The sequence below is a fragment of the Macaca mulatta genome, chromosome 6, assembly GCF_049350105.2.
Source record: "Macaca mulatta isolate MMU2019108-1 chromosome 6, T2T-MMU8v2.0, whole genome shotgun sequence".
Lineage (NCBI taxonomy): Eukaryota > Metazoa > Chordata > Mammalia > Primates > Cercopithecidae > Macaca > Macaca mulatta.
In genome coordinates this window covers 68526976-68554647 of record NC_133411.1, presented here as the reverse complement: position 1 = coordinate 68554647, position 27672 = coordinate 68526976, and the positions used below count along the sequence as shown (strand labels likewise).

The following is a 27672-nucleotide window of genomic DNA, read 5'->3' as shown; positions in this document are numbered from 1 at the left end:
TTGGATGAGAGGATGAGAGGACAAGCTACAGATGGGGAAAATATTTGCAAACCACATATGTGACAGTGGAGTGGTATCAAGAATATATAAGGAACTCATCAACTCAACAGTAAGTAAACAATCCAATTAAAAAATGAGCAAAAGACTTGAAAAGATATATCACCAAAAGTATGCAGTTAGCAGATGGGCATTTGAAAAGATGTTTAATGTAGTATACATTAGGGAGATGCAAATTAAAGCGCTAAGGAGATACAACTATGTATCTATTAGTATGTTCAAAATAAAAATACTAATGATATCTAGCACTAGTGAGGATGCAGAGTAACTGGAAGTCTTGTACATTGCTGGTGGACACCTAGATTGTTAGTCACTTTGGAAAAGTTGGTTTCTTCTAAAGTTAGTAAGTACATGGACTATATGATTCAACATTCCTACTTCTGGGTATTTACCGTAGAGAAACAAAAACAATGTTTACACAAAAACTTGTAAGTGAATATTTATAGATTGCCAATAACTGGAAATAACCTAAACATTCTTCCATGGATGAATGGATAACTATTGTTCACCCATACAGTGTAGCACTGTTAGGTGGGAAAAGGGTGCGAATGTAAAGGGAGAGCAGGAAGGAGCGTTTTTGGGAGTAATGGAATAGTTCTGTTTCTTGATTTTGGTGGTAGGTACACATATGTATACATGTGTTGATAGGAATATACACCAAAAATTTTTTTTTACCATATGCTAATAACTTTCTTAAGCTAGAGATTTGCAAAACCTGTATTTGTACCTCCAGTGAAAGAAACTCGAATTTAAGTTGTTTGAGGGAGGTGGCCCTTAAGTCATTTTCTGTGGCCCTGGGAAAAATTCTTTCATCGCTATCCAGTAGGTCTTTTGGACCCGTTTTAGATACCTCACCTTTAAATTAATGGACTACTTCCTCCCTCTAGTGGACATCTTTTGTTTTTCTAGGAAAGCACAGAACTGGTGAGTGTGATTGTATTTTTCCTTTGTCTTTACTCATTTCATTGTCATGGGTTGTTGTCCTGTGATTAGTTGAATAAGTTCTTAGCCTTACTGGGCATCAGTTTTCTCAAATATAAAGTGACAGGGCAACAAAGTGATACCCTGTCTTTACAAAAAGTTCAAAATTTAGCTAGGTGAAGTGGTGGCGTGTACCATAGTCCTAGCTACTCCAGAGGCCGAGTGGGGCAGATTGCTTGAGTCCCGGAATTCAGGGGTGCAGTGACCCATGATCATGCCACTGTACTTCAGCCTGGGTGACAGAGAGAGACCTTGTCTCATAAAAAAAGGAAAAAATGAAAAAGAAAAAAATGACAGGGAGGACTTGATCGTTAAGATCCTTTTTAGTTCTAAACTTTTATGTTTCCAGATATGGAGTACCTATCACATGTTTTCCAATCCGTGGCAGTGAAGGATCTAAAAAGGAAACATAACATGATTCTTTTATCTGCCTGGCTTTGTAATCTCTTTTGAGAGATAGAGTGTGTGTTTATGAAAAAGATTCTGCTATGTAGAAGAATCAAGACAGTATTTAATTAATTACCTAAAATAACCCATAACAAGCAATCAGTTACACTGGCAGTCATTGAGTTGACATATCTGTTTTGTTTGACCAGCATTGTGGTTTAGTCATTAAGTTTTTTTCTATCTTTTTATTTTTAAATTTTGTATATTTTGTGAAGATAATGCATTTATGTGGTTCAAAATTTACAAAGTGCAAAAGGGCATATGCAATGAAAAGCCTTCCTCATATATCCCTCCCCCAGCCACCTAATTCTTTCTCATAGACACCTAGCATCATTAGCTTCTAGCACAGTGTCTTAATACATTATGAACCGTAAAGTCTTTAGATGGGGCAAACTCACTCCAGTGGCCACATTCCCCACCATTTCCCTATAATATTATACCAGACTGTATCCTGATTATGTTATCTGCCTAGCCATTGTAGGAATTGTGTCGGTGATCCAATTGGTGTGGACTGGAGTGTTTGGAACCTCATGGAACAGGAGGAGGACAGGGAGGAGAAGAAGGAGGGGAAGGAGGCAGAGGAGGAGCAGGACTTCAGCCTGGGTCTGGTAAACATGGCAGGATCTGGATAATAAGAAGGGCTGAGAAGGAAAAGGATATTTCGGGTGTCAAAGATGGCACGATCAAGGCTGTCAGTTAGAAACACACAAATAAGCTTCCTGGAAGAAAAGGGAGGAGGATGACCCAGCTGGAGCAGAAATCTTAGGTCAGGAAATCATGAGGGATACATTTGGTGGAATTTCTTACATTTCTGACTGTGGAGTAGGCTTTTATTTCAAAAGGAAAAGTTATTAAAGCCAGGCACAGTGGCATGCGCCTGTAGTCTTAGCTACTTAGGAGGCTGAAGCCAGATGATTCTTTAAGCCCAGGATTTTTTTTTTTTTAAATGATACTTTAAGTTCTAGGGTACATGTGCACAATGTGCAGATTTGTTACATATGTATACATGTGCCATGTTAGTGTGCTGCAGGATTTTTAAGGCCAGCCTAGGCAACATAGTGAGACCCCGTCTCTTAAAGGGAAAAAAAAAAATGGTCACGTGCGGTGGCTCACGCCTGTAATCTCAGCACTTTGGGTGACTGATGCAGGCGGGTCACAAGGTCAGGAGATCGAGACCATCCTGGCTAACACAGTGAAACCCCATCTTTACTAAAAATACGAAAAAAATTTAGCCGGATGTGGTGGCGGGCGCCTGTAGTCCCAGCTACTTGGGAGGCTGAGGCAGGAGAATGGTGTGAACCCAGGAAGCAGAGCTTGCAGTGAGCTGAGATTGTGCCACCGCACTCCAGCCTGGGTGACAGAGCAAGACTCTGTCTCCAAAAAAAAAAAAAAAAAAAAAGAAGAAAGAAAAAAAAAGTAAAAAGTAAAAACAGAGAAGGCAGCTACTGTTAGTGTTTTGAGCAGTGATGGAGTCTTTGTTCTAGAACAGAGTTAACTGAATAATAGGAAGAGAATGGATTGTAAAGCAGAGAAGCTGGTGAGGTATTTAAGGTAACTGATGAAAGCAGTATTGCCTGGATGAGAATGCTAGCTGTGGGGCTGAAAAGGAAGGAAGGGCTTGTGTTTAGTAGGCAAATTTCAGGCTACACCCTGTAACTGCTCTGTATGTAGTCCATAAGCTTTGTTTGAAGTCTAATTTTTTTTAAACAAGTTTAAACATATTGTTCATTAATCTGAAATTGCTCTTTACATTTAGAATCTTTGTTAATGTTTAGCATCTGCTTATAGAGGCTTGGAATGTAACTGTAATCATTTTCAAGCCAATGAACAGTTCTTCGAACACACCTGCAATGTTTAGTGGGTGTCTGTCTTTGTGATGGCTTTGTTCCTAGGTAATGTCTCAAGGATTTTGGAGTCTCTGGAGCTGGGTGACTGTCTCAGAGTCTGCACCCACATCTCCCACAAAGGTCAAGAATGAATGTCTAGGTTGTTGTGGGATAATGATGAAAAAAATATATAGGGGACAACTTTGTTGCTACCAGGCATTTCTTTTCTATTTCTGTTTCTTGCCAAACTCCTTTTCTATTTTGTGGGAATCCCCATTTGTGTGAGTGTTGGTGGGAGGCAGGGCCCTGTACCCTACAGTGGAAGCTAACAGGGGTGAGACACTCCTGCTTCCTACCGCTGGCAGTGAGGGCTCAGGCACGTCTTCTCCTTGGTCATTTATATGTTCCTCCTTAGGACTTTGAATCTTGAATGAGGCATGCAAACGGGAAGCGACAACAATTTCCTGTGACAGAAGTGGTAGACTGCAGGAGCAAGGACAGAAGTACACAGAGGCATTCAGAGCTACTGGCAGTGGCTTTAGGACCAGATTGTTCCTGGAGCATGAACTCGCTTCCTTCTGTGTGTGCTGGGTGGCCTCCTTTTCCTCTTTCATCTTATCCCCCACCCTCATCCTGTTTCTCCAGCTCTCCAATTGATTTTGTGTACTATTTGATATCTCCAAATTCCTTTATGGTTAAATCAGCCAGAATTTATTTCTGTTCCTTACAGTTGCAACTAAGAACCCAGATGGATATAACAAGCAATGACTGTAGAGTGAGCAAGACTGAGGCAGCTTTTTGGGCCTAGGAAATAGCACAGTGACTATTATGTGTATGTGACTGCAACAGATTATTAGATGTATGTGAAAGCAAAGCAACAGATCAGACTGACCTGTAGCAATCAGAGATATTGGGGATGGATTTGAGTTCAGGATCCTTTGTAGGCACCGAGGCACAGGAGCAGAGTCTGCCAAGTATAAGTAGTAGGCCGGTTATATGTGGACCCAAGGTTCAAAGTTATGTATTAAGCTGTTAAGTCAAACTGATTCTGGGGTTATGTTATCACTGCCGTCTTTGCAAAAGAGTCAGTACCGACAAGTGTGTTAAATAGAATATTGAAATATACTGCCCTGAGTCATGAAAGATAATTCCTGGTTATTGATAGACTTTTGTTTTATAATGTTCTTTTTTAGGCTTTTTGGTGATTAACTCATGATAATTTCAAATCCATGGCTTATTCTTCTATCCTGATCCTTCATTTGGGGTCATAGTTCCTGCTGATTTATCCTTTCCCTTTGTATTTATTTGTTTTAAACACTTGGTCTTACCAACTGGCCTTGAAATGCAGTGGCACGATCTCTGCTCACTGCAAGCTCTGCCTCCCGGGTTCACACCATTCTCCTGCCTCAGCCTCCTGAGTAGCTGGAACTACAGGTGCCCGCCACCATGCCCGGCTAATTTTTTTTTTTTGTATTTTTAGTAGAGATGGGGTTTCACCGTGTTAGCCAGGATGGTCTCGATCTCCTGACCTCGTGATCCACCCGCCTCAACCTCCCAAAGTGCTGGGATTACAGGCGTGAGCCACCACACCCGGCCTACTCAGGTTTTTTTGCTGAGAATTCATGATGCCTAGTTATTAGCCACTAGTGTCATTGTCCTATTTATTCCTGAGGTTGCGATTTTTTGAATTTTTGCAATCAGACTTTGGTGGTGACCTTGAGCAGTAGGATAGTAATGACTCCTACATACTTAGCGTTCCAATAATGGAGCACTAGGCATAAATGAGTTTAAATAGGAAATGGAATAAAGGACTCCAGAAATATGAAAGGAGCACGGCTGACTAAAAGCTCCCACTTTACACAGAAGAGAACACTCTTAGAGAGAACGGGGATTTGGGGACTGAACAAGAGTAGTTCTCAGATATTATTGACCTAGAAACAAAATAATAAATATCATTAATCAGTTCTAAACTATAACTTGCTGAGAAAAGTGGGGACTTGCCTTGAGATGTTGGTTGTTAAGACTAGATTCATAAAAGTTGTTGAAAGCTGGGGTATACTATTCCCTGAATTTGTGGAGTTGACAAGCTCTCAAACTAGGAATGAGAGAGGCCCACCAAATGTTTCCTGTGAACATGAGGAAGCACAGTCGGCTTAAGCATTTTATGCAGCTAGTGCCCAGTCAGCATTTCCCCAGTCACTTGATTAACACTTCTTTTCTGGCTTCTTAGCTCGGTTTTGTGTTTTTGGGTCTCTGTTAATTAGATCCTCACATATGCTGCTTCTTCCAGTGCCCCCCCCGTCCCCCCTCCTTTCCTTTCTCAGGCATCATGGAGTTCCTGTTGCATGCCAGGCATGGTGCTAAACACTTTTGATGCATGCCCCTATCTATAGTTTAATTAGAAAGACAAACAGATAAATTTGAATTTACTATTTCAAATGCTGTAATGGATGTGAATTCATTGTTATAGGTGGGCTGAGGAATTTACTTGAATCAGTCAGAGAATGGTTTGCTGTAGAGGTGACACTTGGGTCTTGATGCATCAACAGGTGTTTGTCAGGGAAGGAAGGGAGAGAGGTTGGTCAGGGTGATCAAGGGGGTGGGAACCCAGTAAACAAGTTAGGTATTATTACACAGGCAGTTGTGGGAGATAAGGCTATGAAAGAATTTGCCTTTTACCTCTGTGTCCTCAACACCCAGCATAATGCCCAGTATTTATTGACAAAGAAGTTCAAAGGTTAGTCAGTGAGTTCCTTTTCTTACTGTGAAGGAGTTAAACAATAATCACCCTGCCTCTGTTCCCCAGTTAAGGTAGCTCAGTCCTCCCCATGTCAGGTGAACTGCAGTTAAGTATAATGTGAGCTCAGTATGGGAGGACTATAACAAACACAGGTTTAGAATGAGGCAGGCCTGGGGTCTAATCCCAGCTCTAAGTTACTACCATTCATATGATCTTAAGCGAAATGCTGACACACTCTGAATCTCTGTGACCTCATTTACAAAGTAAGACTGCTAACATTTCTGTTTTTAGGATATACTGGTCACCAAGAATAGCTGTAGGTATGACATGGTTTGCCTCTGTGTCTCCACCCAAATCTCATGCTGAATTGTAATCCCCACATGTCAGGGGAGGGACCTGGTGGGAGGTGATTGGATCATGGGGGAGGATTTCCCCCTTTCTGTTCTCATGATAGTGAGTTATCACGAGATCTGATGGTTTAAAAGTGTGGCACTTTCCCCTTTGCACTCTTTCTTTTTCTCCTGCCACCTTGTGAAGAAGGTGCTTGCTTCTCCTTTGCCTTCTGCCATGATTGTAAGTTTCCTGAGGCCTCCCCAGCCATATGGAACTGTGAGTAAATTAAACCTCTTTTCTTTATAAATTACCCAGTCTAAGAGGTTCTTTATACCAGTGTGAAAATGGACTAATACAAGGTATTTCCCAAGTCTACTGCAACTTGTGCTCAAATTGAATAAGCCAGTTTTTGGGGATACAGTGGGAACATGACAGACAGACTTTTTATCCTGGTGGAGCCTGTACAACAAGCAAGTAAGTATTCTTTTATCTCTGTATCCACCAGACCCAGGTCAGCAAACTTGTTCTGAAAAGGGCCAGATAGTGAATATTTGCAGGTCATATAACTTCTGTCAGAATTGCCTAACTGCAGTTGTAGGGAGAAAGCAGCCATACACAGCATGTCAACGAATGGGCGTGGCTGTGTTCCACCAGTAAGACTTTACATCTAATAACACAAGTGGTGGAATTTGGCTCACAGGACATAGTTGTTAGACTCTCAGCAAGTTTCCTGAGGGCAAAGACTGTTGTTTATTCTTGTATCTCTGTTACCTATTGGTGTCTGATATGTGGCAGGTATTTACATTGTTTGCACTGATCTGAGTTCATTACACATAGATAAGTACAAGTTAATAGGAGACTCTGTTAATTCAGGTCCTCTGAGAAGAGAAGCAAATGCCAAGAGGGAACTAGATGTGCAAGAGATTTAATGCCAGGGGTTGGGGTGGGGCACCAGGAAAGGATAAATGGGGAAGGGAACAGGAGGCGGTGGAGTGATCCTTTAGGCTGTGATGAAGGCCTCACCTCAGGGAAAGCAGAGGGGAAAGAATTGGGTAGGAAGAGCCTAAGACCCCATGCCGAAGTTCTGAAAAAGTTTCCCAGGCCGATGGGGAGTTCCTAAGCAAAGGATGCTGTTAGAAGAGTCTTAGGTCTTCTGGAAGGATTATCTTGGCTCATTACCTTGCTGTGCTCCTTGGTGGGCTGGAAGCAGCCTGGGGAAGTGTGAAAGGTAGAGCAGCTGGGAGCTGTTGGCTTCTTAGAGGGAGATGTGAGCTGTGCACCCCTATGGCCAGCACAGTCCATTTCTTGTGCTTCACAGATCTGCTTGCCCACACTTGTTGGTGCTTTCTTCCTGAGTGAAAACCTAGAAGATAGAAATTACCAGGAAGACTATAGCCCCTGTTGTTGCAGTTGGTCTCATGGCTGCAGCTGGTACTCATTGTCTCCCTCCCTGACTCTTCATCCTCAATCCCCTTACTGTCAGCCATCACCTTGGCAGGCCTTGGGTGCCTTACCTTTGTAGTGTGACCCAAAACTTCATTCCTGAAGATCTGGACCCATGGTAATCATGCACTTTTTCAGCTAATGTTTCTGTACAAACCCATTCACAGTTACAATGGGACAAGGAAGTACCAGGAAGTGCCATGTAGATCTCCTGGGTGCCACAGGTATTTCTCCCTGCCCCTGCTGTGTAAATGCAAGTCTCCTGCCTGCTGATCAGGATCCATGACCTCTGCCAAGATAGTGATTCCTTTTCTCTTCTCACCTGCTGCTCCCTGGCCACAAGGAGTCCAAAGTACCCTTACTGTGTCCCCTGGCAAGAATATGTCCCTTTAAGGGACAAGACTGCTAATTGCAGAGCCCAGGGTTATGGAGATGGGAAGCACAGGGAGGGATGGTAAGTAGGGCCACTCCTGCTTCCACTCTCTGGTTCCTAGTACATGTATTCTTCCTAGGGGGATACAATGCCATATAGAGTCCTCTGACTTAATTTATATACCATTCCATTCTATATGTGTAGCTTGTCTCCAATGAAGTCAGGTAATGTGAGTTCTCCAACTTTGTTCTTTTTCAAAATCGTTTGGATTATTCTAGTTCGTTTTCTTTTTCATATACATTTTAGAATCAACTTGTTTATTCCTGTAAAAATTCTTGCTGGGATTTTGAGTGAAATAATATATTTAGGTGTTTAATCTCTCAGCAGCTTTTTTGTAGCTTTGAGTATATAGATCCTGAACATTTTTAAAATTTTTTTTTTATTTTTTGTTTTTTTGAGATGGAGTCTCGCTCTGTCGCCCAGGCTGGAGTGCAGTGGCATGATCTCAGCTCACTGCAAGCTCTGCCTCCCAGGTTCACGCCATTCTCCTGCCTTAGCCTCCTGAGTAGCTGGGACTACAGGCACCCACCACCACGCCCAGCTAATTTTTTGTATTTTTAGTAGAGATGGGGTTTCACCATGTTAGCCAGGATGGTCTTGATCTCCTGACCTCGTGGTCTGCTCGCCTTGGCCTCCCAAAGTGCTGGGATTACAGGCGTGAGCCACTGCGCCGGCCTGTTATATCTAAGTAGTTCATGTTTTTTGGTGCAATAATCACCCCACCTATTTTTGGGGTGATTATTTTGGTGCAGTAATCACCCCACCTATTGTGGGGTTTGGTGCAATAATCACCCCACTTATTGTGGGGTTGTGCTATTTTAAGTGGTTGTAGTTTTTCTTGTAAATCTTGTATGTGTGTATTTATATATATTATATATGTATGTGTATATTTAAGTCATAGGTATTTTATAGATTTTTTTTTGCTGTTGCAGATGGTATTTTCTAAATAACTACCATTAATTTAAGGTAGGAGTATCTTTCAGATAAGCTCACCTCTCTCCTTAAAAATGCTCACTTGATCCTTTACTTACAATGGAATCTTTATTCATGTGGAATAAGGAAAGATTTCTGAGTTTGGATTTTCAAGCTTTCCTTAGTTTGGTTTCCAGCTTCATCTCCCATTCTCCTTTCCTCAAACACTTTATGTTCCTGACACACTTTCAGAAAGTATTGTGAAGTGTAATCGTTACCAGTTTTTCAGCATTTAGGTGATATATACCACTAATGGGCTCAAGAAATATGTTGGATGGGTTTACAGAGCACAGCAAAACCCTACAAATTGCTATGGTTTTGCATAACTCATGGATTTCTGGGAAATAGTAGTCTCAGAAAGCCCAGCCCATATATTAAACAATATCTGGCTGTGTTTTTTTGTATTGTTGTTTGCTTTTTGTTTTTGGGCACAAAGTCTGTAAATTAGTAAGGCAAGGAGGCAGGCTGGCCAAAGCTGTTGATGTTGCAGATTTCTACTGATGCTTTCACAGTATATAAACTCTGAAAAGGGCTTTAAATCACTGAGAGATCTGTCATTTATCAGTCAAGTTTATTAAGATTTATAACTATGTTTCTTTGTGGTTTAGATGCCTTTGAATAATTTTATTGATTTATTAGGTAATAAATCCTACTTTTTTTTTTTAACAAGTAAATTCACCAAAGGATAGTTCTGGTATGGATTATTTTAAAATTGCTTTTCTCCAGCCAATATTTGGCAGTGGTGGTAGCACTAGGAGACCTGCATTGTTTGGTTGGACAATTAGCTGTAGCCAGTAACTTTTCTGGCCTTAATTTCTTCAGTGTACAAATGTGTAGTTTGTTCTAGATGATTTCTAAGGGACTTTATAATTCTGGAATCCATGATCATGTTAGGATTAAATTTACAGTTTTTAAAACAAAATGAAATGTAGCCCACTAGAGGGAGCTCTGCTCTTTTTAAATGTTCTCAGTTTTATTGAGAAAGACATCTTTCATAGAAGAACATATGCTAATTTTTATTTCAGTAGCAGAAAATATTTGATATTGACTTAAACTTTTGCCAATTTGATGTGTGTGAAATTCTGTTTCATAATATTATTTTGAATTTCCTTGATTACTGATGAGGTTGAGTATATTTTTATGTTTATTCACCATTCCTGATTCCACATCTGGAAATGCTTGGTTCATGTGTTTTGCCTTTTTCCCCAGAAGTTTTGTCTTATAGATTCATTGTGGTTTAAAAAAATATATTCTGGGCCAGGCATGGTGGCTTACGCCTGTAATCCCAGCACTTTGGGAGGCTGAGGCAGGTGGATCACCTGAGGGTCAGGAGTTTGAGACCAGCCTGGCCAACATTGTGAAACCCCATGTCTACTAAAAAGCTACTTGGGAGGCTGAGGCAGGACAATTGCTTGACCCTGGGAGGTGGTTGCAGTGAGATGAGATTGCACCATTGCACTCCAGCCTGGGCAACAGAGTGAGACTCCATCTCAAAAAAAAAAAAAAAAAATATATATATATATATATATATATATGTATTCTGGATATTTTATACATATGTATATTCTGGATATTACTGGATATGTAATCCATATCAGTTATATGGATTACAAAGATCTTTCATGTTTTTCACTTTATGGTGTCGTGATGAACATAAAAGTTCTTAATTTTAATGTAGTTGAATCTATTACTCTTTTTCTTTATGTTGTATGATTTTAATATCTTTCTTAAAATGAGTCTCTTCATTACTCAAAGTCAGAGAGATATAATTTCTTTTGTCTTAGAATAAGAGATATTTTTGTGCCTTATGTTTAGTGGTTTTGCCCATGATTTTTTCATGCTGTAAGTTTGGAATTGTTTTGATTTTGTGTTGCTGAGAAACAATCTACCTCAAACTTTAGTGGCTTAAAGTAACCATTTTATTTTGCTCATGAGTTTTGTGGCAAGCATTTAGAAAGAGCTCACCTAGTAGTTTTTCTCTTCCAACAAAGGTGGCGTCAGTTGGGCTGGAAAATTTACTTCTAAGATGGCTTCTTTCTTACCTCACGAATGTGGTGTCTTTGTGCTTCTTGGCCTCTCTTTCTACATGAGGTTTCATCCTCTAGGTCATCTCCATGTGGGTTGTGCTTCTTGTAGCATGATGGTCTTAGGGTAGTCAGTGCCACCTCTGGGCTGGAGGCCAACCAACACAAAATCAGTCACTAAACAAAACTACAACCAAGGACCCTCACAGAGTCCACTTCACTCCCCTGCTACCCTCACCTGAGCAGATGCTGGTATTCATGGCTGAGGGACCTGAAGATAGATCACATCACAGGAGTCTTGGCAGATACTCCCCCAGTACCAGTCCAGAGCCCAGTATGCACAGGGTGGCTAGACCCAGAAGAGAAATAATAATTACTGCAATTTGGCTCTCAGAAAGCCCATCCTTAGGGGAAAGGGGAGAGTTCCATATCAAGGTGTTATGCGGGGCGGGGCAGCGATCTTTGTTCTTAGAGCTCCCAAGATGGGGGCGGGCCGCTCCTAAGATGACAGCAAGCCTTTTGTTTTCTGACCTGGGGTTCTTGGCCTCACGGATTCCAAGAAATGGAACCTTGGGCCATGCGTGAGTGTTATGGCTCTTAGAAACAGTGGTTCAGGAAAGAGAACCGTAGAACCCAGCGACTAGTGTTCAGCTCAATTAGGATGAACCCTGGGGCCTTAGCCATGCAGGAACAATGGAGAGCCTTTAGCCTGATCAGTAGTGGCAGTGGGCTCCTCCCTGGATCAGAAGCACAGCTTCCGGTCCGGAGGGATGGAAGTCAGCAGGCAGTCTGTGATGGCGGCAAACAGCAGTGGTGGAGGGCGAATGAAAGCTCAACTTGGGATGTAACAAACACGGACCAGAAGAGTGTGCTCAACTCGAGATGTAACAAACATGGACCACTTCTGTTCAACATAGTACTGGAATTCGTAGCTGGAGCAATCAGAGAAGAGAAATAAGTAAAGGCATCCAAACTGGTAAAGCAGAAGTCAAACTGTCACTGTTTCCTGATGATATGACTGTATACATAGAAAACTTTAAAAGACTCATCCAAAAAGCTCCTGGAACTGATCAGTGGATTCAGTAAAGTTTCAGGATACAAAATTAATGTACACAAATCATTAATGTACAAAATTAATGTACACAAATACCCCAACAGTGACCAAGCTGAGAATCAAATCAAGAACTCAATTCCTTTTATAGTAGCACCCCCCCAAAATAAAACCCAGAAAACTTAGGGAATATACCTAATCGAGAAGAGGAAAGCCCTCTACAAGGAAAACTAGAAAACACTGCTGAAAGAAATCATAGATGACACAAACAAATGGAAACATATTCCATGCTCACGGATGGGTAGAATTAACATTGTAAAAATGACTGTACTACCAAAAGCAATCTACAAATTCAATGCAATTCCCATTAATATATCACCGTCATTCTTCGCAGAACTAGTAAAAACAATCCTAAAATTTATGTGGAACCAAAAAAGAGCCCACATAGCCAAAGTAAGGCTAAGCAAAAAGAACAAATCTGGAAATATTACATTGCCTGACTTCAAGCTATACTATAAACCTATAGTCACCAAAACAGCATGGTATTGGAATAAAAAGGCATATAGAGCAATGGAACAGAATAGAGAACCGAGAAATAAAGTGAAATACTTACAGCCAACTGATCTTCAACAAAACAAAGAAAAACATAAAGTGGGGAAAGGACACCCTATTCAACAAATGGTGCTGGGATAATTGGCAAGCCACATGTAGGAGAATGAAAACTGGATCCTCATCTCTCACGTTATGCAAAAATCAACTTAAGGTGGATTAAAGACTTAAATATGAGACCTGAAATTATAAAAATCGCAGAACATCGGAAAAACCCTTCTAGATATTGGCTTAGACAAAGACTTCGTGAACAAGAACCCAAAAGCAAATGCAACAAAAACAAAGACAAATAAATAAATAGATGGGACTTAATTAAACTAAAAAGTTTCTGCATAGCAAAAGAAATAATCAGCAGAGTAAATAAACAACCCACAGAGTAGGAGAAAAATGTTCACAAAGTATGTACCCAACAAAGGACCAATATCCACAATCTACCAGGAACTCAATCAAACCAGCAAGAAGAAAACAATCCTATAAAAAATGGGCTAAGGACATGAGTAGACAATTCTTAAAAAAAGATATGTGAATGGCCCACAAACACATGAAAAAAATGGTCAACATTACTAACGACCAGGGAAATGCAAATCAAAACCACAATGTGATACCACCGTACTCCTGCAATAATGACCATAATCAAAAAATTAAAAAAAATAGATGTTGGCATGGATGTGGTGAAAAAGGAACACGTTTACACTGCTGGTGGGAATGTAAACTAGTACAACTATGGAAAACAGTGTGAAGGTTCCTTAAATAACTTAAAGTAAATCTGCTATTTGATTCAGCAGCCCCATGACTGGGTATTGACCCAGAGTAAAGGACATCATTATACGAAAAAGACACTTGCACACACATGTTTATAACAGCACAATTTGCAGTTGCAAAAATATGGAACCTGCCCAAATGCCCGTTAATCAACGAGTGGATAAAGAAAATGTGGTGTATATATATACCATGGAGTACTACTCCACCATAAAAAGGAACAAAATAATGACATTTGCAGCATTCTGGATGAAATTGGAGACCATTATTCTAAGTGAAGTAACTCAGGAATGAAAAACCAAACATAGTATGTCTTCACTCATAAGTGGGAGTTAAGCTATGAGGATACAAAGGCATAAGAATGATATGATAGACTTTGGGGACTTGGGGAATGCGTGGGAGGGTGATGAGGGATAAAAGACTGTACATTGGTTACAGTGTACACTGCTCCGGTGATGAGTGCACCAAAATCTCAGAAATCATCACTGAAGAACTTATTCATGTATAAGTAAACAAATAAAAAGCATTCTACAAAAAAGAACCCTTAAAAACTGAGTTCCTAGCCATGATGGGATAGGGGGTTGGACAAACTTCAATATGTCCATTCCTTAGTAACCTTTAACCAGATTTCTTCCCTAAGGAGTAAGCAGAAACCAGCTCTGGAAAACAAGAAACAGACGACTCGGCCGGGCGCGGTGGCTCAAGCCTGTAATCCCAGCACTTTGGGAGGCCGAGACAGGCGGATCACGAGGTCAGGAGATCGAGACCATCCTGGCTAACACGGTGAAACCCCGTCTCTACTAAAAAATACAAAAAGCTAGCCGGGCGAGGTGGCGGGCGCCTGTAGTCCCAGCTACTCGGGAGGCTGAGCCAGGAGAATGGCATGAACCCGGGGGTGGAACTTGCAGTGAGCTGAGATCTGGCCACTGTACTCCAGCCTGGGCAACAGAGCGAGACTCCGTCTCAAAAAAAAAAAAAAAAAAAAAAAAAAAAAAAGAAACAGACGACTCATTGCTTTATCATCTTAAGCCAGTCATCTGAGGCTGTGACTGGACTCTTCCCACTTGTTTTGCAATTTCACAATACATCCCTTGCTGAAAACTGGCCGCCATCTCCAGACCGGTTTTGGCTGACTGCTGGAGGATACACAGTGATGGTTTTGTGTCCTCTGCTTTATGTTTTGACATCAGTGGGCTGAAAACTCCATCCTCAGATCATGCTAATGCCACCATTTTTTGAACATGCAACCCACGAAAGGTACATGAAGCTCAATTGCACATGTGCATATTTCTCCTTTCATAAATATTCATGACTCTTCCTTTGGCTTATTAAATATGCATATTTGGCCACCTCGCTCAGCAAAAATTCCTGTTCCCTTTACCCCTCCCTCAAAGTGCTTGCTCTCAGCTGCTTCTGGAGGCTTTGCTTCCCAAACTGTGGGATGGCCAGCCTACAGACTGAAACCCTTTATGAGAGATAAAGCTCTTCTTTTCAAATTTATCCACCTCATCATTCTTAAGTTGGCACAATCCACACCTGGTTATTGCAGCTGTTATAAAAGAAACCAGTTGTCATTTTCATCATTCATCCTGGGAAATTTGTTCGCCAGATCCACTTTTTCTAGTTTCCCTATTACCACAGGTGACAGTTTTACTGAAATTCATGCCACTGTGCAACACAGATTTTTTTCTCCACCTTCCATACTGTTCCACAACAACTGCCTTACTGTTCTTTCAGCTTCTATTAAGAAGTCCTTCTGAGGCCCTTCATGCATCCATTTCACTGCCCGGTCCTGTTGCAGATGCCACAAATTTCGTTTCTAGTTATCTGTTGTTGTGTAATAAAACTGTGTCAAACTTAGTGGATTAAAACAACTATTGTAGTTTTTTCTTTTTTACGGGGAGGGGGGCGTTGTAACCCTTTGATATTATTCACAATATCCTAGAGAGACATTACTTCAAATATCACAGCGGGTGTACACCATGTGTGTACACCGTAATACTATTCGTAACATCCTAGGGAGATATAACGCCTAATATCATATAGTGACTATACACCATGTGTGTATTCCCTTGATAATTATTTGTAATACCCAGGGTAAATATTGTTTCTAATATCACAGAGAATGTATACCCTGTGATATTTTTCATAAAATTTTAGGAAGATATTGCTTCTAATATCACAGTGGGAGTACAAGATATGTGTACACTGTGTGATGTTATTCCTTACATCTTAGGGAGATATTACTCCCAATATCACAGTGGGTGTACACCCTGTGATATTATTAGTAATACCTTAGGAAGCTATTACTCCTAATATCACAGTGGGTGTCCACCCTTTGATATTATTCATAATATCCTAGGGGGATGTTAATCCTATTGTCACAGGGGGTGTACACTCTGTTACATTATTCATAATATTCCAGGGGATGTCACTTTTTTTTTTTTTTGAAACAGAGTTTTGGCTTTTGTTGCCCAGGCTGGAGTGCAATAGCACAATTTCGCCTCCCAGGTTCAAGCAATTCTCCTGTCTCAGCCTCTGGAGTAGCTAGGATTACAGGCGCATGCCACCACACCCGGCTAATATTTTGTATTTTTTGTAGAGATGAGGTTTCACCATATTAGTCAGGCTGGTCTCGAACTCCTGACCTCAGGTGATCCCACCGCCTTGGCCTTCCAAAGTGCTGGGATTACGGGTGTGAGCCACCACACCCGGCCGGGATGTCACTTTGGAAGTCACAGGGGGTGTACACCCTGTGATATTATTCGTAATATCCTAGGTGGATGTTACTCTTCATGTCACAGGGGGTGTTCACCATGTGAAACTGTTCAGAATATCCTCAGAGCATGTTACTTCTAATGTCACAGGAGGTGTACACCCTGTGACATTTTTCATAATAGGAAGATGTTACTGTGCAATTACTAATAATATCCTAGAAGGATGTTACCCCTAACATCACAAGGGGTATACACCATGTGTGTACACACCCTGTGATATTATTCATAATGTCTTAGGAACATGCTACTCCTAATTTTACAGAATATGTACACCATGTGTGTACACCCCCTCCGATATTATTCATAACATCCTAGGGGGATGTTACTGCGTATGTCCAGTGATATTATTTCTAATATCTTACGGGGATGTTGCTCCTAATGTCACATGGACTGTACACCATGTTTGTACACCTTCTGTGATATTATTCATATATTCCAGAAAAATATTATGCCTAATGTCTCAGGAAGTGTAAACCATGTGCAAAAACCGCCTTTGATGTTATTTGCAATATCCTAGGGGGATGCTACTTTTAATGTCACAAACGGTGTACAAAATGTCACAGGGGGTGTACGCCTTGTGATATTATAATATCCTAGGAGGATGTTACCCCTAAGGTCCCAGGGTATTTACACCCTTCAATATTATTTGTAATCTTACAGGGACATATTACTTTAAATATCACAGTGGATGTGCACCATGCGTGTACACTCTGTGATACCTTGTATCCTAGGGAGATATTATGAGTAATATCACAGTGAGTGCACACCCGGTGATATTATTTGTAATATCCTAGGGGAATGTTACTCCGAATGCCACAGGGGGTGTACACCCTGTGATATTATTTGTAATATTCTAGGGGAATGTTACTTTTATTTACTTATTTTTATTATACTTTATATTCTAGGGTATATGTGCACAGCATGCAGGATTGTTACCTATGTATACATGTGCCATGTTGGTGTCCTGCATCCATTAACTAGTCATTTACATTAGGAATATCTCCCAATGCTATCCCTCCCCCTGCCCACCCCACAACAGGCCCCGGTGTGTGATGTTCCCCTTCCTGTGTCCAAGTGTTCTCATTGTTCAATTCCCAGCTATGAGTGAGAACATGCGGTGTTTGGTTTTCTGTTCTTGTGATAGTTTGCTGAGAATGATGGTTTCCAGCTGCATCCATGGCCCTATAAAGGACATGAACTCATCCTTTTTTATGGCTGCATAGTATTCCATGGTGTATATGTGCCACATTTTCTTAATCCAGTCTGTCATTGATGGACATTTGGGTTGATTCCAAGTCTTTGCTATTGTGAATAGTGCCACAATAAACATACGTGTTCATGTGTCTTTATAGCAGCATGACTTATAATCCTTTGGGTATATACCCAGTAATGGGATTGCTGGGTCAAACGGTGTTTCTAGTTCTAGATCCCTGAGGAATTGCCACACTGTTTTCCACAATGGTTAAACTAGTTTACAGTCCCGCCAACAGTGTAAAAGTGTTCCTATTTCTCCACATCCTCTCCAGCACCTGTTGTTTCCTGACTTTTTAATGATCGCCATTCTAACTGGTGTGAGATGGTATCTCATTGTGGTTTTGATTTGCATTTCTCTGATGGCTAGTGATGATAAACATTTTTTCATGTGTCTGTTGGCTGCATAAATGTCTTCTTTTGAGAGGTGTCTGTTCATATCCTTTGCCCACTTTTTGATGTTTTTTTTTTGTTTTTCTCTTGTAAATTTGTTTGAGTTCTTTGTAGGTTCTGGATATTAGCCCTTTGTCAGATGAGTAGATTGCAAAAATTTTCTCCCGTTCTGTAGGTTACCTGTTCACTCTGATGGTAGTTTCTTTTGCTGTGCAGAAGCTCTTTAGTTCAATTAGATCCCGTTTGTCAGTTTTGGCTTGTGTTGCCATTACTTTTGTGTTTTAGACATGAAGTCCTTGCTTATGCCTATGTCCTGAATGGTGTTGCCTAGGTTTTCTTCTAGGGTTTTTATGGTATTAGGTCTTACATTTAAGTCTCTAATCCATCTTGAATTAATTTTTGCATAAGGTGTAAGGAAGTGATCCAGTTTCAGCTTTCTGCTTATGGCTAGCCAGTTTTCCCAGCAGCATTTATTAAATAGGGAATCCTTTCCCCATTTCTTGTTTTTGTCAGGTTTGTCAAAGATCAGATGGTTGTAGATGTGTGGTATTATTTCTGAGGGCTCTGTACTGTTCCATTGGTCTATATCTCTGTTTTGGTACCAGTACCATGGTGTTTTGGTTACTGTAGCCTTGTAGTATAGTTTGAAGTCAGGTAGCGTGATGCCTCCAGCTTTGTTCTTTTGGCTTAGGTTTGTCTTGGCAATGCGGGCTCTTTTTGGGTTCCATATGAACTTTAAAGTAGTCTTTCCCAATTCTGTGAAGAATGTCATTGGTAGCTTAATGGGGATGGCATTGAATCTATAAATTACCTTGGGCAGTATGACCATTTTCACGATATTGATTCTTCCTATCCAATAGCATGGAATGTTCTTCCATTTGTGTGTGTCCTCTTTTATTTAATTGAGCAGTGGTTTGTAGTTCTCCTTGAAGGGGTCCTTCACATCCCTTATAAGTTGGATTCCTAGGTATTTTATTCTCTTTGAAGCAGTTGTGAACGGGAGTTCACTCATGATTTGACTCTCTGTTTGTTATTGGTGTATAAGAATGCTTGTGATTTTTGCACATTGGTTTTGTATCCTGAGACTTTGCTGAAGTTGCTTATTAGCTTAAGGAGATTTTGGGCTGAGATGATGGGGTTTTCAAAATAGACAGTCATGTCATCTGCAAACAAGGACAATTTGACTTCCTCTTTTCCTAATTGAATACCCTTGATTTCTTTCTCTTGCCTGATTGCCCTAGCCAGAACTTCCAACACTATGTTGAATAGGAATGGTGAGAGAGGGCATCCCTGTCTTATGCCAGTTTTCAAAGGGAATGCTTCCAGTTTTTGCCCATACAGTATGATATTGGCTGTGGGTTTGTCATAAATAGCTCTTATTATTTTGAGATATGTTCCATCAATACCGAATTTATTGAGAGTTTTTAGCATGAAGGGCTGTTGAATTCTGTCAAAGACCTTTTCTGCATCTATTGAGGTAATCATGTGTTTTTTGTCTTTGGTTCTGTTTATATGCTGGATTACGTTTATTAATTTGCGTATTAATTTGCGTATGCATCCCAGGGATGAAGTCCACTTGATCGTGGTGGATAAGCTTTTTTTCTGTGTTGCTGGATTTGGTTTGCCAGTATTTTATTGAGGATTTTTGCATCGATGTTCATCGGGGATATTGGTCTAAAATTCTCTTTTTTTGTTGTGTCTCTGCCAGGCTTTGGTATCAGGATGGTATTGGCCTCATAAAATGAGTTAGGGAGGATTCCCTCTTTTTCTATTGATTGGAATAGTTTCAGAAGGAATGGTACCAGCTCCTCCTTGTACCTTTGGTAGAATTCAGCTGTGAATCCGTCTGGTCCTGGACTTTTTTTTGTTGGTAGGTGTTAATTATTGCCTCAATTTCAGAGCCTATTATTGGTCACTCAGGGATTCAACTTCTTCCTGGTTTAGTCTTGGGAGAGTGTAAGTGTCCAGGAATTTATCCATTTCTTCTAGGTTTTCTAGTTTATTTGCGTAGAGGTGTTTATAGTATTCTCTGATGGTAGTTTGCATTTCTGTGGGATCGGTGGTGATATCTCCTTTATCATTTTTTATTGAGTCTATTTGATTCTTCTCTCTTTTCTTCTTTATTAGTCTTGCTAGCAGTCTATCAATTTTGTTGATCTTTTCAAAAAACCAGCTCCTGGATTCATTGATTTTTTTGGAGGGTTTTTTGTGTCTCTATCACTTTCAGTTCTGCTCTGATCTTAGTTATTTCTTGCCTTCTACCAGCTTTTGAATGCTCTTGCTTCTCTAGTTCTTTTAATTGTGATATGAGAATGTCAGTTTTAGATCTTTCCTGCTTTATCTTGTGGGCACTTAGTGCTATAAATTTCCCTCTACACACTGGTGTAAATGTGTCCCAGAGATTCTGGTATGTTGTATCTTTGTTCTCATTGGTTTCAAAGAACATCTTTATTTCTGCCTTCATTTTGTTATGTAACCAGTAGTCATTCAGGAGCAGGTTGTTCAGTTTCCATGTAGTTGAGCAGTTTTTAGTGAGTTTCTTAATCCTGAGTTCTAGTTTGATTGCACTGTGGTGTGAGAGACAGTTTGTTATAATTTCTGTTCTTGTACATTTGCTGAGGAGTGCTTTACTTCCAACTATGTGGCCAATTTTGGAATAAGTGTGATGTGGTGCTGAGAAGAATGTATATTCTGTTGTCTTGGGGTGGAGAGTTCTGTAGATATCTATTAGGTCTGCTTGGTGCTGAGTTGAGTTCAATTCCTGGATATCCTTGTTAACTGTCTTGTTGATCTGTCTAATTTTGACAGTGAAGTGTTAAAGTTTCCCATTATTATTGTGTGGGAGTCTAAGTCTCTTTGTAAGTCTCTAAGGACTTGCTTTATGAATCTGGGTGCTCTTGTGTTGGGTATATATATATTTAGGATAGTTAGCTCTTCTTGTTGAATGGATCCCTTTACCATTACGTAATGACCTTCTTTGTCTGTTTTGATCTTTGTTGGTTTAAAGTCTGTTTTATCAGAGACTAGGATTGCAACCCCTGCCTTTTTTTGTTTTCCATTTGCTTGGTAGATCTTCCTCCATCCCTTTATTTTGAGCCTATGTGTGTCTCTGCATGTGAGATGGGTCTCCTGAATACAGCACACTGATGGGTCTTAACTCTTTATCCAATTTGTCAGTCTGTGTGTTTTAATTGGAGCATATAGCCCATTTACATTTAAGTTTAGTATTGTTATGTGTGAACTTGATCCTCTCATTATGATGTTAGCTGGTTATTTTACTCGTTAGTTGATGCATTTTCTTTCTAGCATCAGTGGTCTTTACATTTTGGCATGTTTTTGCAGTGGCTGGTAGCGCTTGTTCATTTCCATGTTTAGTGCTTCCTTCAGGGTCTCTTGTAGGTCAGGCCTGGTGGTGACAAAATCTCTAAGCATTTGCTTGTCTGTAAAGGATTTTATTTCTCCTTCACTTATGAAACTTAGTTTGGCTGGATGTGAAATTCTGGGTTGAAAATTCTTTTTTTTAGGAATGTTGAATATTGTCCCCCACTCTCTTCTGGCTTGTAGAGTTTCTGCTGAGAGATCCGCTGTTAGTCTGATGGGCTTCCCTTTGTGGTAACCTGACCTTTCTCTCTGGCTGCCCTTAACATTTTTTCCTTCAACATCGGTGAATCTGACAATTATGTGTCTTGGAGTTGCTCTTCTCGAGGGGTATCTTTGTGGCATTCTCTGTATTTCCTGAATTTGAATGTTGGCCTGCCTTGCTAGGTTGGGGAAGTTCTCCTGGATAATATTCTGCAGTGTGTTTTCCAACTTGGCTCCATTCTCCCCATTCCTTTCAGGTACACCAATGAGATGTAGATTTGGTCTTTTCACATAGTCCCATATTTCTTGGAGACTTTGTTCATTTCTTTTTGCTCTTTTTTCTAAACTTCTCTTCTCACTTCATTTCATTCATTTGATCTTCAATCACGGATACCCTTTCTTCCAGTTGATCGAGTCGGTTACTGAAGCTTGTGCATTTTTCACGTAGTTCTCGTGTCGTAGTTTTCAGCTCTATCAGGTCATTTTGGTGATTCTAGTTATCCATTCGTCAAATCTTTTTTCAAGGTTTTTTGCTTCTTTGCAATGGTTTCGAACTTCCTCCTTTAGCTTGGAGAAGTTTGATTGTCTGAAGCCTTTTTCTCTCAACTCGTCAAAGTCATTCTCCATCCAGCTTTACTCTGTTGCTGGCGCAGAGCTGCATTCCTTTGGAGGGGGTGAGGCACTCTGATTTTTAGAATTTTCAGCTTTTCTGCACTGCCTTTTCCCTGTCTTTATGGTTTTATCTACCTTTGGTCTTTAATGATGGTGATGTACAGATGGGGTTTTGGTGTGGATATCCTTTCTATTTGTTAGTTTTCCTTCTGACAGTCAGGAACCTCAGCGGCAGGTCTGTTGGAGTTTGCTGGAGGTCCACTCCAGACCCTGTTTGCCTGGGTATCAGCAGCAGAGGCTGAAGAAAAGTGAATATTGCTGAACAGCAAATGTTGCTGCCTGATCATTCTTCTGGAAGCTTCATCTCAGAGGGGTACCCGGCCATGTGAGGTGTGAGGTGTCATCTGCCCCTAGTGGGTATGTCTCCCAGTTAGCCTACTAGGAGATCAGGGACCCACTTGAGCGGGCAGTCTGTCAGTTCTCAGATCTCAACTTCTGTGTTGGGAGAACCAATTCTCTTTTCAAAGCTGTCAGACAGGGACATTTAAATCTGCAGAGGTTTCTGCTGCCTTTTGTTTGGCTATGCCCTGTCCCCAGAGGTGGAGTCTACAGAGGCAGGCAGGCCTCCTTGAGCTGCGGTGCCTCCACCCAGTTCGTGCTTCCTGGCTACTTTGTTTACCTACTCAAGCCTCAGCAATGGCGGGGGCCCCTCCCCCAGCCTTGCTGCAGCCTTGCAGTTAGATCTCAGACTGCTGTGCTAGCAATGAGGGAGGCTCCGTGGGCGTGTGACCCTCCCATCCAGGTGCAGGATATAATCTCCTGGTGTGCTTTTTGCTAAGACCCTTGGTAAAGTGCAGTATTAGGATGAGAGTGACCCGATTTTCCAGGTGCTGTGTGTCACAGTTTCACTTGGCTAGGCAAGGGAATTCCCTTCCCCCTTGTGCTTCCCGGGCGAGGCGATGCTTCACCCTGCTTCGGCTCTCTTTCAGTGGACTGCACTCTCTGTCCTGCACCCACAGTCCAACACGCCCCAGTGAGATGAACCCAGTACTTCAGTTGGAAATGCAGAAATCACTCGTCTTCTGTGTCACTCACTCTTGGACCTGGAGGCTGGAGCTGTTCCTATTCGGCCATCTTGGAACCCCCCACCTCCCCCACTCCCTGCTTTATTTTTGAGATGGAGTCTGGCTCTGTTGCCCAGGCTGGTGTGGTGCAGTGGCACAGTCTCAACTCACTGACACGTCTGCCTCCTGGATTCATGCAATTCTCCTGTCTTTGCCTCCTGAGTAGCTGGTATTACAGGCACACGCCACCACGCCTGGCTAATTTTTGTATTTTTAGTAGAGATGGGATTTCACGATGTTGGGCAGGATGGTCTCAAATTCATGACCTCAGGCAATCCACCCACCTTGGTCTCTGAAAATGCTGGGATTACAGGTGTGAGCCACTGTGCCTGGCCCATTGTAGTTTTTACGTAATTGTGTGGATCAGGAATTTTGGAAGGTTGCTTAGGTGGGCATGAACTGGGGCTGCTGAGGCTGGAGAATCCACCTCCAGGAATATTTGTTTATTTGCAGATGTGGAATTTTGGTGCTCCTTTACCTCAGTTTCTTTCCTTGCAGTATCTCGTCTTCTAGGGCCTCTTCCTGTTGCTTAGATATTTCACAACATGGTGGTCTCATGGTGGTCATACTTCTTATAAGATGGCTGGTTTCCAAGAGGGAGCTTCATAATAATGAGTTATACAAGAGTGAGAGTTTCAAGAGGCAGGAAGAGAGTTCTAGCCAGGTAGGCTAGTGCTTCTGCCTTATTGTATTTATCAAAGCAATTATAGGGGGCTCACCTAGACTTGAGAGGATAGAGAAAGACCCTCTGCCTCTTGATACAGTAGTGGCAAGTCATATTGCAAAAGAGCATATAGTTAGGAGGTATGATTGTAAACACCTTTGGAAATATGGCAGGCTGAACCAGGATGCAATTTCATTTTTTCCGAATAGGTAACCAGTTGGCTCAGTACTATTTATTGAGCAGTCCATACTTTCCCATTGATCTGTAATGTCTGCTCTATCATAAATCATGTTTCTAAAGAGTAATGTTTATTTGTTTTGAATTCTCTTTGTCTAGACCCATGATTTACAACTGGGGGCCATTTTGCAGAAGACATTTGGCAATGTCTGGAGAAATGTTTGGTTGTCACAACAGGTGTGTGTGTTGTGTGTAGGATGCTACTGACATCCAGTGAGTAGAGGCCAGGGATGCTTTGCACTTAGCAGCATCCCCCAGTGCACAGGACAGCTCCCCACAACAAATAACTATCCTGCCCTAAATGTCAACAATGCGGAACTTGGGGAAGTATGGTCTCTGCCATTAGTATTGCCCTATTATGTTAGTCTTGATATCTGATAGGGCAAGTCACCTCACTTTGTTTTTCTTCTTTAAGAATGTCTTATTTTTGGGCCTTTGCATTTTCGTATAAATTTTAGAATCAGTTGATCTTGTTTCTTGTTTTTTTTTTTTTTTACTTTAGAGATGGGGTCTCGCTTTATTGCCCAGGCTGGTCTTGAACTCCTGGCCTCAAGTGATCCTCTCATCTCAGCTTCCCAAGTAGCTGGGACTACAAATGTAAGTCACTGTGCCTGGCTTGGAATAAGTTTACCATGTTTCATAAAAATTTTTATATTAATGTTTTTATTAAATTTTCATTGTAACTATGTATCTTCATGGGGGAAACTTAACATTGTATGATATGGAATCTTATTCACTAAGCTGCGCACAGTGGCAACTATTTGTAATCCCAGCTACTTAGGAGGCTGAAACAGGAGGACAGGAGGATTGCTTGAGCCTGAGTTTAAGATAGAATCTTATTTACCAGCATAATATAGCTATCAATTTAGTTCTTCTTCAATGTCTTTCAATAAAATTTTCTAATTTTCTTTTTAGGGGGCACACTGTCTTTTTTTTGCATAAATTTTTATAATTTTCTTAAATCCTTTGATTTAAGATTTGGCTTGCAAATCCTTTGTGTAAGATTTAATTTGGCTTGCAAATCCTTTGTGTAAGATGGTTTGTTCTCTTGGCCAGTTGTGAAGCTTTTAAATTAGTTGCTTTCTTCTTTTGAGCCTTAATTTCTCTGAGTGAAAAATGTGGCATTTGAACTGGATCATCTTTAACAGTTGAAATATTACATTATTAAAATGTTAGGTTTAAATTACTAACTTTCAATGCCCAAAATAAAAGTACTCCACTGGAGGGAGCTCTTCTGCATTTTTTCTCAGGCAAAGTTGTCAGACTGCTGTGAAAATAGATAGCACATCTTCTGTTGGTAACTGCAGATGTTACTGACAGCAAAGATCTCATCTTCTTAGTGTGGAGGAAAAAAGTGATTTCCTGGTATCTCTTCAATCACAGTTTTACACGTAACAAATTCTACTTTGGTCTTTGGAAGATATTACTTTTTTTCTGGTTATGGGAATATAAGAAGCATCTTTTTGGACTTAGGAGAAAATTTATGGGTCATCCAATTTAATTCCTTCATTTGACAAATAAATGAATTATTATTTAGAGAGACTTATACTTTCTAAAGAGACATAGATAGTTTGTGAGAAAGCCCGGAACTCAGATCTGAAAATTTTTGTGTCATAGTTGAGGGGATGAAGTGGGAGAGTAAACAGAGGGCATTAGTGGTGGGATGGGAATAGGGATTTTGTTTAGTTTTGAATGAACTGAGAGGTGGATGATCTGTGAACATATCCTATGTGTATGTGAGCGTGTGTGCACATACACTTGCATAAATGCTGTACTTTGTCTGGAAATGGGCATTTGTTGGGATTGTTGACTTGTAAGAAATATAATTGGACTTTTATAAGCCACCCTTTATTTACAAAGAAAGATGCTTTGGCTATAGAGATTCATTTAGTTTATATTTTGGAATCTTTTGGGAACACCTGCCTTGGTAACTTGATTACCAAACTGTAAGCTATCTCTAACTTGATTCAGTGATTTCCAGATCTTTCTCTTTTTTTAACTGACCCCAAACTGATGTTTAAAATAGTTCTTGGATATTCTTTTCAGAAAAGATGAAATGCAACTTTTCTCCAGTAGTCATTCCTTTTCAAATCTATTGTGACTGTTTTTGAAACGTTTCTCTATTTGAAGATGAGAAATTATAGTTTTTGTCAACCTTCAGAAGTTCATACTTGGGACATATTCCTGCAAGAAAAGACAGATTAACAAGAGAAAAACGAGCAGGTTTGTTAATGTGTGCAGTGCACATTCCATGGGAGAAAAATAACTAGATGCAGTGCCTTAGAGTCCTAGCTTATATCAGGTCTTCAACAAAAAGCAATAAATTTTAGAGAAGCATCAGGTCACATGAAAGCAGTTTAAGGCTTCCAAAGACAGGAAAGTGTGGGAAAGTAAATTTATGGGGAAACTAATAAAGTCTGCTTAGATTCCTCTGGTGCAGTCTCTAAGCTGATAAAGGTTGTAAAGGAGAATTTACATACTGTTTTGAGGCAGGAAAGAGGGAAAGATCAACCTTTTGTCTTTATATTAATAATTCTCCTGCTCTTAGAGGAAAGAGTGCTTTTCTGTATTTGCTTCAAAAGGCCTTTAGATCCAAAAAATTATGTCAAAGAGGAATATTTTGAGGTGACACATTCTGTTTCCTTTAGTACTCTTGTTTGTGATTCTCTGGATTCACCTTCATATAAACTTCCCTTGAACACTATAGACATTTTATAATTCTTTATTTCTGCATTTGCTTTGAGATAAGGTCTTTCGTTATTTGTATGATTTTTTTTTCTATGGATAATATGGATTAAGCTGTTATTTTGGCTTAAGTAAATAAAAAGTCAAAATAAAAGTCAACAACCCACTGCCTTTTATATCAACATTAAGAACTAGAGTTCTTACATTGCTTTTGCAGTGCAATGTAATGCATTGTATCCTTTTCTAACAAGCCTACAGAAAAAGATTCTCTGATAAAAACTATGTATTCAATCACCTTTCTGTTATTTACCAGGTATGGTATAGAGCAGTTTTAAAAATTAAAATTTATTTAGACTTTTAGGTATTAGTCCAAGGAGTGATGCTGTCAATACACAGGAAGGCTAGGAACAGGGGAGAGTGTGGAAGGGCAGAATAAGGACATGGCCACTTTCTAGCTCCTTCCAAGATGGGTTTCTAGACCGAAGCTCCAATCTCAGTGTGAAGTGCTAGATATTCAATGGAAAAAGGATTAATCTTTATTAGAAATAGTAATACAAGTGAAAATTAAGCCAAATGATTTTTGTGTTAATGTATTCTTTCTTAGCAAGTATTACTGAGGATTTCTCTACCAATAATTTCTATATGCAGCTCACCATGTATGCATTTTGGCTG

At 40.4% G+C, this 27672-nt stretch overlaps 1 protein-coding gene across 5 annotated transcripts in view; it reads left to right on the top strand.

The window, feature by feature from the left end:
- Positions 1-27672, top strand: part of DEPDC1B (DEP domain containing 1B) — a 116689-nt gene that overhangs the window by 23397 nt on the left and 65620 nt on the right. The window contains exon 1 of one of the 5 annotated variants that reach the window (XM_078004178.1): positions 6505-6660. In XM_078004178.1, coding sequence (XP_077860304.1) covers positions 6653-6660 — 8 coding nt within the window. In that variant the 5' untranslated portion in view covers positions 6505-6652. 5 annotated transcript variants of the gene reach the window in all.